The 11,118-nt window shown below is 43.6% G+C and overlaps 1 protein-coding gene across 1 annotated transcript; it reads left to right on the top strand.

Annotated features, from left to right (window-relative positions):
* Positions 1–1,037: 1,037 nt before the first annotated feature.
* On the top strand, positions 1,038–8,181 carry ier3ip1 (immediate early response 3 interacting protein 1). Its single transcript, XM_063042589.1, has 3 exons — positions 1,038–1,196; positions 4,228–4,329; positions 7,846–8,181. The coding sequence occupies exons 1-3, from the start codon at positions 1,106–1,108 to the stop codon at positions 7,899–7,901; spliced, it is 249 nt and encodes an 82-aa protein (XP_062898659.1). The 5' UTR covers positions 1,038–1,105; the 3' UTR covers positions 7,902–8,181.
* The last annotated feature ends 2,937 nt before the right edge of the window (positions 8,182–11,118 follow it).

Here is an 11,118-nt window from a genome sequence, read left to right as displayed (position 1 = left end):
ATAAGTCACTTTATAAGTCAATAGCATCATAACATTTTAAGTAGCGTTTGGATATTAAACACACAGCACTTATTTTCCCCGTATGAACATATAAAATCATTGCAACGCACCAATATCTCTGAATCAGTGGAAGCCCTGAACTTGTTTCCCTGCAACAAGACAGTTCCATCGAGGGGTGATGGGAGACAGCGATACTCGAAGGGGGATCCTTATGTCCAGTCTATTCCTGAATTTAGTTTTCGTTGCATTCATCGCAGAAAACTCCGCTTCGCAGTGATATGATGTTGGAAATGGAAGCAATGTTTTCAGTGCTTTCATGGCTATCTCAGGATATTTAGCCTCGACTTTGATCTAGAATGCCGGCAGAGATGTTATGTCAAACATACTTTTCAGCCCGCTATCATTTGCAAGCTCAAGGAGTCGATCTCCTTCCCGTGCTGACATGGATGACATGTGCGTAATGACCTCGCGTGCGTTCAAGCTCAACAGTGGGCGTGACAGGGAATGAGGAAAGGTGCAGCTGACTCATACCGCCAAATGATATCGTTTCCTCGCGGCCCGGTAGCACATGCTTTGCGGCCCGGTGTTTGGGGACCGCTGCACTAGTGAAATTTAAGAGACTACTAGACAGGTATATGGAGGAATTTAAGGTTGGGGGTTATATGGGAGGCAGGGTTTAAGGGTCGGCACAACATTGTGGGCCGAAGGGCCTGTACTGTGCTGTATTGTTCTATGTTGTCAATGCTGTTTTCCAGCGAGCTAGTCCCATCTGCCCGTGTTTCCCCGTAAACCTCTCCTATCCATGTATTTATTTTTTCTCGGTGGCTATAAACGTTGTTAATGTCCTGCCCCAACCAGGGCTTAAATCCAGCACAGCAAGCACGGCTCTGGGCTCCGACTCCCCGGTGTTTTGGCTCTCGGTTCCTACTTTCCAGCGCCCTGAGCTCCGACTGCCCGCCGTTCTGTGGTCTGGACTCTGGGTTCCGGCTCTCCAGCGATCGGGGCCCGCCCCAGCTCCGGCTCTCGGCTGCGTTTTGAATTTGGCGTTGCTGGGCCGCCGGTGCTTCGTGGCGGCTGCGCGCTGCCGTCGGTCGGTCGGGCGGCGATGGCGCTGACTCTGTACTCGCTGGTTCAGGCCGCTCTGCTGTGTGTGAACGCCGTGGCCGTGCTGCATGAGGAGCGATTCCTCAGCAAGGGTGAGGGAGCGAAGCAAGGGAAATGGAGTGGGGAGGTGAGGGGGAAAGGGAAGGAAGGAGAACCGAGCAGCGGGTGTGAGAAGGGCGAGGGGTTGGGGATGATTGAGAGGGATGAGTGGCGATAGGAATGGGAGAGTGGGTGAGGATGAGGGGCGATGAGGGTGGGGTACGGGTGTGGGGGTGAGGGAAAGGTTGAGATGTGGAGATGAGGGAGGGGATGAGGTGTTAACCTCTCGTGGGGTACCTTGTCAAAACCCTTCTGAAAGTCCAAGTAAATGATATCAACCGCCCTATTGTTATCATAAATTTTAATTGCCTCTTCTTAGAACTCCAGCATATTAGTAAAACATAATTTCCCCTTTCTGAACCTCTGCTGGCTTTCTGCTATCATGCCTGTTCTTATCAGCTGCTTTTCTATCTCATTCTGAATATTGTTTTCATTATCTTACCAACTATACACGTTATGTTTACTGGTGTATAGCTACCACGGTCAGTGTGGTCACCTTTCTTATATACAGGGACATCAGCCCATTTCCAGTCCTTGGGGATTTCACCAGTCTTCACTGACTTTTGTTTGTACATATCATCACCGTCCTCTCTAATTACCTTTGGGTACATGTTGTCTGGCCCAGATTTTTTAACTTTCAGCTGAAGCAGGACCTCACTTTCTAAGATCTCCAAGTCACTTAAAACAACCTTTTTTTTCCTACACTTTCTGGCATACTGCTAACATCTCCACAAGTGAATACTTTGGCAAAATATGACTTAAGAGTTCCTGCTATGTCCTCCTCTGTGTAATTTATTACCCCACTATTATTCCTAATACACTTAACTTCCTCCTTGACTTTTCTTTTACTTCTGAAGTATTGAAAAGATCTCTTGGCGTCAACCTTAGCATTATCAGCAATATCCTTTTCAACCTGCCTTCTGGCAATCCGAATTTCCCTCTTGACTATAGATCTCATATTTTCATATGCCTATGGTTAATATATTATTATTTTTTCTGTGTTCATTTTATAACTGTCTTTCCTTGAATAAATGTGAATGTAAATCTTCATTCATCCATACAGTTGATACATTGTTTTTATTGCTTCTCCCGACTTTGGGTAAGAACATTTCCTGCACTGTGTGTATTACCCCTTTAAGTCGACCCCATTGTTCCTCAACAGTCTCAACGTCAGCATATCCACCATCTGCTCATACAACCATCCACCATCTGCTCATACAACCATCCACCATCTGCTCATACAACCATCCACCATCTGCTCATACAACCATCCACCATCTGCTCATACAACCATCCACCATCTGCTCATACAACCATCCACCATCTGCTGATACAACCATCCACCATCTGCTCATACAACCATCCACCATCTGCTCATACAATCATCCACCATCTGCTCATACAACCATCCACCATCTGCTCATACAACCATCCACCATCTGCTCATACAACCATCCACCATCTGCTCATACAACCATCCACCATCTGCTCATACAACCATCCACCATCTGCTCATACAACCATCCACCATCTGCTCATACAACCATCCACCATCTGCTCATACAACCATCCACCATCTGCTCATACAACCATCCACCATCTGCTCATACAACCATCCACCATCTGCTCATACAACCATCCACCATCTGCTCATACAACCATCCACCATCTGCTCCTTTGGCTTCATGCGACCCTGACCGGGGCTGAGAAGGTGCTACCCCTTGCCCAAGGGTGATTTGCAGGCTACTGGGGGGAAAGAGTGCCCGACATTTATGGCCTTTGGTAAAGACATATCTCCACCCCGTCACCCAATATAGAGGAGTATGCGTAGGGTAAATGCAAGCAGGCTTTTTCCACTGAGGTTGTTGGGTGAGACTACAGCTAGAGGTCATGGTTTAAGAGTGAAAAGTGAAATGTTTAAGGGGAACTTCTTCACTCTGAGGGTGGTGGGAGTGTGAAACAAACTGCCAGTGCAAGTGGTAGATGTGGGTTAGATTGCAACATTTAGGAGGAGTTTGGATAGGTACGTGGTTGGAAGTGTTATGGAGGGTTATGATCCAGGTGCAGCTCAATGTCTCTAGATAGATTAATAGTTCAGCATGGACTAGATGGGCTGAAGGGCCTGTTTCTGTGCTGTAGTGTTCTATCATTCTAAGAGATAACTCCTTAGCATTTCTGTATTAAGTTAGAGCCTGCAGAAATGTATAAAAAGTTAAACAAATGTAATAAAGACCCGACGCAGATTAGGAGACCGCTTCACCAAGCACATACATTCCGTCTGCCAAAACAAGTGGGATCTCCCAGTTGCCACCCGTTTTAATTTCACTTCCCATTCTCATTCCGATATGTCAGTCCATGGCCTCCTCCACTGTTGGGATAAGGCCGCACTTCAGTTGGAGAAACAACACCTTATATTTCGTTTCGGTAGCCTCCAACCTGATGGCATGAACATTGATTTTTCAAACTTCCAGTAGTGTGTCCCAACACTCCCCCTTCACCATTTCCCATCCCCTTGTCCCTCTCTCATGTTATCTCCTTACCTGCCCTTCGCCTCCCTCTGGTACTCCCCCCGCCCCCCCTTCTTCTTTCTTCCATTGCCTTGTATTTCTTTCACTAATCAACTTCCCAGCTCTTTGCTTTATTCCCCCCCGCTTCAGGTTTCATCTATTGCCTAGCATTTTTCTCTCCCCTCCCCGCCACCTTTCAAATCTACTCCTCATCTTTTATTTTTCAATCCTGCCAAAGGGTTTCAGCCCAAAATGTCGACTGTACTTTTTTCCATAGATGCTGCCTGACCTGCTGAGTTCCTCCAGCATTTTGTGTGTGCTGCTCAGATTTCCAGCATCTGCAGATTTTCACTTGTTTGTAATAAAGACTGACTGAAGTAAAAAGAAAACTCCATGTCATGATCATTGAGATGAGTCCCCATCCTTAATTATGTTTGTGTGATAAGCTACTGAGCAAGTGATCTGCATATTTAAATACGTGCTGACAACTAAACTTCAGTTGACAATGTCTTTGCAGTTGGCTGGGGAGCCGAACAGAGTGTGGGTGGTTTTGGAGAAGAACCAGGAATTAAGTCACAGCTGGTAAATCTGATCCGATCTGTACGCATGGTGATGAGACGTAAGTTATATAGCACTCTGTTCACTTTTTATTCCACTAAGAATATTGAAATATATTTTGCTCTTATACTAATCACAGGATGTAGTTTGTTATCTTGTACAAATCAATTTAAAAACAATAGGGACCTTGGAGAATCGTGTTTTTTCCAGTCAGCAATACTCTTTGCATTGCCTTTTTTCTCTGGTTCTTCCCCACCCTTCTGAAAACATACACATTCTCACCAAGAACTCCACTGTATTTTGCAACCGACATATTTTTTGTATTTTAACCCAGAGCAGCTGAATCCAATCTTATTTTTCTTCTTGATGCGTAGGGTACTGTACAAAAGTCTTAGGCACCCTAGATTTTTTATATGGTTTCAGATGGTGTGGACTCCTCAGAGCCCTGATCTCAACATCCTCAAGGCTGTCTGGGATCACCTGGAGAGACAGAAGCAAGCGAGACAGCCAAAGTCTGCAGAAATACTGTGGCAAGTTCTCCAAGATGTTTGTAACAACCTAACAGCCGATTTTCTTATAAAACTGCACAACAGTGTACTTTCAATGTAGTCACACCAAATACTAATTTGATTTAGTATTTTTACTGTTTACTGCTCTTTATAGTAAAATTTTTGATACATAGAAACTTCTCATTTCATTATTTTTGAAAGCAGCTTTGTTTTACAAAATTATTTTACATGTGCCTAAGACTTCTAACAGAATGTATATCTAACAGAACTCATAAAAATGGAACAGGAGTTCATTCTGTGACTGCTCCCTTTTTGATAAACCAAGGGTTTCAAGTCCATTTCAGTGGTACCTCCATCCTCTGAAGTCAGTTAATTCATTACCAACTGTAAAACCTTTCTTGATGCATTTTCATATTCTGCTCTTATCAACCTGTATCACAGCATCATGATAGTGTATGGCTTAGTGCGACACTATGACTGCTCAGTACATTGGAGTTTAGTTGGTAAACTTAAATTTGCCGGACCAAATAACGACAGCACAAAAAGATCATTACTTATCTTTTCACCAGTTTATTTCTTCAAGCTCAGCTGGCGAGGGAACTTAGTCCCGAAATCAGGGGGAGACGTGTTCTCATCCCTCTGGCAGTTCAAACAAGTTCACTGCTCGACTTCCAGAATTGTTACAATTTATAAGGCCACCGATACAAAAGAACAATCAGTTCGATAGACATTCCAGCTACTCAAATAGAGCAAAACTTAATAACTTAGATAAGAGACTCCACCAAATTTAAGCTTTATTTAAGAAAGGAATGTCCTGTCTTATTTCCATCAGCAACCACCTTTTGTCGAAACCAAAAGGTGTGAAAAATCGGGAGACATCTTTTGTGGATCTGTGTGAGCTTTAACCCTCATCTCGCTCCAAAGAAGCAGCTGTGAGACATCATCTTAAACATGCTGTAGCCTTTCACAATCCAGAATACACAAACATAGTCGGTACTCAACCTTAACCTATTGTTTACAGGAATCTGAGAATCCCCCAATTCCCTTAAAACTTTATCAAGTTCTGGTGTCCTCTGTAGGGAGGCTCGGCACGTCCTCCCCATGGAATGTGTGGGTTTCCTCCACAGTACAAAGGCGTACTGGGTAGGTTAATTGGTCATTGAAAATTGTTCCGTGATTAGGTTACTTTAAATTGGGGTTGCTGGGAGGTGTGGCTGAAAGAGGTGGAAGAGACTATTCTGATGTATCTCTAAATTTAGAAGTAAATCATCCCATGATTGAATTAATGATCATCATAAGACATAGGAGCAGAATTCGGCCCTTCAGCCAATCTGCTCTGCCATTCCATCATGGCTGATTTATTTTCCCTCTCAACCCCATTCCCATTTCCTTGCCTTCTGTACAAAGCATTTGATTGTTCTGCTAATATAACCTCTTTTAAATATATATATATCCAATGACTTGGCCTCCACAGACATCTGGGGAATGCATTCCACAGATTCACTAACCTCTGGCTAATGAAATTTCTCCTCATCTCTGTTCTAAAGGCACATCCTAGTTTAAGACTCTGCACTCTGTTCTTGGACCATTATTGGAAACATCCACTCCACGTCTACTCAATCTAGACCTTTCAATAGCCAATGGGCTTCAACGAGATCCCCCCCCAATTCTTCTAAACCCCAACAAACTCAATCGCATAGCCATCAAAAACTCCTCGTGTTAACCCTTTCATTTCCAGTGTCATTCTTGTGAACCTCCTCTGGACCCTCTCCAATGCCAGCAGCTGTGTACATACATCTATTGATGCTTCTGGACACATCTTCAGTGATGTTCCTGGAATCATCGGGTGTTTCGGGTCTTTCAACATCATACAACCTCCTCCAGGTACCCAGCCGGGGCTGATCAGACCCCAGCTTGTGTCCAGATGGCTAGTTACTTATGACTCCATGGCTCCCCTCTTTTGAGCCACAGCCACCTTGAGGCCCTCTCTGCCGCATCGGTGGTACTGCGGATGGCTCTCCTCTTCCTCTCTCCCTCGATGCCCAAAATGCTGAAGGCTCTAACTAAAGAACGGGCTATGAATCCCCTACAACCAACCTCCACTGGGAGACACCTCGCTCTCCATCCAGCCTGCTGACAGTTGCTGACCAGTCCTGCGTACTTGGAGAGCTTCCTTTCAAAGGCCTCTTCCAAGCGATCTTCCCATGGGACTGTCAGCTCCAGCAGCACCACTTGCTTGGTTGACTCAGACACTAGGACAGTGTCTGGTCGCAGGGTGGTGGCTGCGATATGGTTGGGGAACTTCACATCCTTCCTTAGATAAAGGGTTTAAAACTGCTCACAATATTCCAAATGCGGTCTGTTGTATGTCACTAGCAAACAGCAGTCGGGGTTTGATTCTCTCTGCTGTCTTGTCCGTTCTCCCCTTGACCACGTGGGTATCCTCCAGTGCTCCAGTTTTCTCCCACATTTCAAAGGCGTACGAGCTAGGGTTGGTTTGTTGTGGCCAGAAGCATGGCAACACTCGTGGGCTTCGCTGATGCGTTTTGATGCAAATAACACGTTTCACTGTACCTTTTGATTACATGTGACAAATAAAGTTATCTAATCATTGCGTTTGCTTCCTTACTACCACCTCAACCTGCAAGTTAACCTTCGGGTTAATAAGGACTCCCAAATCCCTTTCCCAGAGGGCACAGCCTCAGAATCAATCGCTTTAGAAGGGAAATGAGGAATTTCTTTAGCCACAGGGTGGTGAATCCATGGAATTCATTGCCACAGGTGCTGTGGAGAGCAAGTCTGGGTGATTTAAGGTGGAGGTTGATAGGTTCTTGATTTGTCAGAGTATGAAAGGTTATGGGGAGAAGGCAGGAGAATGGGGTTGAGAGGGATATTAAATCAGCCATGCTAGAATAGGAGAGAAGGCTTGATGGTCTAACTCTGATTTCTGAATTTTCTCCCCTTTAGAAAATAGTATACGGTATAAGCTTTTATTCCTTCTGCCAAAGTGCATTCTGTTATCAGTCAATCATTAACTGATCTTTCTCTCACACATTTTTCTTCCCTAGTGCCATTGATAGTGGTGAATTCCATAACAATTGTACTGTTGCTACTATTTGGGTGAAGATTGGAAATGGTGTCAACACTTCAGTGACGAGATGAAGCCAAGTTTTCCACAGGAGTGGAAAGTTGCAACATGTTCTGTTTAACTCCATAATCTCAAAGATTTCATGGAATATATGCAAAGAAACTCATTGCATTACTTCCCATATTGATTTGTACACATCAGAAATAAAAATAAAGATATCACTGGCCAAGATAACTTGTCAATACCCTGTGTAAACTAAGCTATGGACTTTTACAAATTGTCTGTAATTAAAGATGTTGGCAATTCGCCTTTCTGAGTTTCCGTATTGTTGCTTTTTCTGTACTACATAAGTTGTTTCATGGTTGGGATTGGTTGAATATATGAGGAAGTCAAGTTCAAATCTAATTGTCATTCAACTATACACATGAAGGTACCCAGCTGAAACAGTGTTCCTCCGGGGCCCCTGTGTAAAACACAGTCACACAGCACAGGGAACTTGTACGGTAGCAGTAAAATATAGTCACAGAAAAATCTAGTCCTAGCCCTGAGTGTTATGGCCTACATTGATGGTGCATGTGATGCTGGATATCATGTGAGCTGAAGTCAGGCAAAACTGGTGCCTGTGGTTCGGTGTGTTGAAATGTTGATTTATTTTCCTTGGTACCGGGTACAAGTTATGCATTGCCTGTAGGATACCCACTAAACAGCAACTAGAATGACTCAAGATGAGGAAAATTCTATCAATATTATTGAGCAATCAACAGTAAAACCCTGCTGTATATGTTCTCAAGCCCAGCTGTGAAAGGAGTAGGGTTGGGCATTGGGCGAGCAACCCCGTCCCGTTAAAAACCCAGAGCTACAGTGACACCAAAGACCTCTCCCTGGGAGAGGAAGGATCTTCGCACAGAAGTCGTGTGGTGAAAGTGGAAGCCACAGGCAGCAAGCTACTGTTGGCGACCTTTGCCCCAGGAGAGCTGATGGGCCAAAGAAGTAAACAGATCAATGATACACAAAATGTTAGTGTTTCCAGCATTGTGCTTAGGAAGGGAAAAGTGTTCAAATATCTAATGGTTCCAGTAGACTACACATTGATTATGTGGCATTAGTGTTGCTTCTTCAGAGTTTTGTTATGATGGACCACTTATATCATAATTTATAAAATATAATTTCAGACAACTTGTATTACATAGGAATTTGGAGAAACGAAATTAGCTTTTATTAAATATGCTTTTAATTGCATAACAGTGCTAATGTTTTGCAGTAGTTCAACTAAGCTAAAAATGTTTGGATGATGATTTTCATTTGTACTCAGTGTCTGAGCTTTCTTGCTTAAGTGTCCAACAATAATCGGCGCGCATTGACGAATTCCAGTTGCCCTGATGCCATTTCTGCATGACCACGATGTCCTGGTGAAACCTTTCACCATGCTCGTCACTGACAGCACCAAGATTTGCAGGGAAGAAGTCTAAATGGGAATGCAGAACATGAATCTAAAGTGACATCTTGCACTGCCTGGTTTTGTATGCTTGAAGCATGTTGTCAACCTGCTGCACGTACTTCGGTACGCCAAGAAATTTTTCAACAACATCCTTGAATGTCTTCCATACAATTTTCTCTGGTCCCACTAGAAGTTCTTCAAATTGCTTGTCATTGATGACCTGTTTGATTTGTGGACAAACAAAAATGCCTTCCTTAACCTTTGCAGCAGTTATTTTGACTTGAATTATGAATTGAAATAACAGATATAAGCTATTTTTTGAAAATGGTACATGATGTGCCCTGACCGAACAGGAAACGATCAACTTCCACCTTAAATATACTCACGGATTTGGCCTCCACCGCAGTCTATGACAGAGCATTCCATAGATTTACTACTCTCTAGCTAAAAGAATTTCATCTTACCTCTGTTCTTAAAGGTCGACTCTCAAATTTGAGGCTGTGCCGTTTAGTTCTGGATACCCCAGTTTAGCAAACATCCTCTCCACATTCAGCCTATCTAGTCCTTTCAACATTCGGTAGGTTTCAATGAGATCCCCCATATTCTTCTAAATTTTAGTGAGTACAGGCATAAAGCTGCCAAATGCTCCCAATATGTTAACCCATTCTTTCCTGGAATTATCCTCGTGAACCTCCTCTGGACTCTCCAGCGACAACACATCCTTTCTGAGATATGGAGTCCAAAACTGTTGACAATATTCCAAGTGTGGCCTGACTAGTGTCTTATAAAGGCTCAGCATTATCTCCTTGCTTTTATATTCTATTCCCCTTGAAATAAATGCCAACATTGCATACGCCTTCTTTACCACAGAATCAACCTGTAAATTAACCTTCTGGGAGTCTTGCACGAGGATTCCTAAGTTCCTCTGCACCTCTGATGTATGATTTTTCTCCCCATTTAGATAATAATCTGCATTATTGTTCCTTTTACCAAAATGCATTATCGTACATTTCCCAGCACTGTTTTCCATCTGCCACTTTTTTGCCCATTCTTCCAATTTGTCTAAGTCCTGCTGCAATCACATTGCTTCCTCAGCACTACCTACCCCTCCACCTATCTTCGTATCATCTGCAAACTTTGCCACAAAGCCACTAATCCACTATCTGAATGTGAAAAGTAGTGGTCCCAACACTGACCCCTGTGGAACACCATTAGTCACTGGCAGCCAACCAGAAAAGGCCCCCTTTATTCCCACTTGCTGCCTCCCGCCTGTCAGCCATTCCTCAATCCATGCCAGTATCTTTCCTGTAACGCCATAGGATTTTATCCTGTTAAGCAGCCTCATGTGTCAAACTCCTTCTGAAAATTCAAGTAACTGACATCCACTGCCTCTCACTTGTCCACGCTGTTTGTTACTTCCTCAAAGGACTTGAACAGATTTGTCAGGCAAGATTTCCCTTCACAGGAACCACGCTGACTTCGACTCTTTTTTATTATTTATTTTTATTTTCTAATAATTATCATTAGCCTCCAAGTACCCTGAAACCTCATCCTTAATAATGGACTCCAACACTTTCCCAACCACTGAGGTTAAGCTAACTGGCCTATAATTTACTTTCTTTTGCCTTTCTCCCTTCTTAAATAGATGCAGGGTAGATTTCAATATTTGGGACCTTTGGATAGGTATGTGAATGGCAGGGGTACAGAGGGCTATGGTCTAGGCTCAGCTCGATGGGGATTAATGGTTTGGCACAGTCTAGATGGGCCAAAAGGCCTGTTTCTGTGCTGTAGTTTCTGTGTCTGTGGGCCAGGGGT

Source organism: Mobula hypostoma, chromosome 3 (assembly GCF_963921235.1).
Source record: "Mobula hypostoma chromosome 3, sMobHyp1.1, whole genome shotgun sequence".
Lineage (NCBI taxonomy): Eukaryota > Metazoa > Chordata > Chondrichthyes > Myliobatiformes > Myliobatidae > Mobula > Mobula hypostoma.
The sequence above is the reverse complement of the archived record's forward strand: the minus strand, read 5'-3'. Positions and strand labels throughout refer to the sequence as shown.

Bases quoted from the DNA above. Each gene is read 5' to 3' on its own strand.
- ier3ip1 (XM_063042589.1), top strand. From the start codon at position 1,106: ATGGCGCTGACTCTGTACTCGCTGGTTCAGGCCGCTCTGCTGTGTGTG. The intron at 1,197-4,227 runs GTGAGGGAGCGA...ATGTCTTTGCAG, and splicing joins GGAGCGATTCCTCAGCAAGG to TTGGCTGGGGAGCCGAACAG. The intron at 4,330-7,845 runs GTAAGTTATATA...TTTCTTCCCTAG, and splicing joins TGTACGCATGGTGATGAGAC to TGCCATTGATAGTGGTGAAT.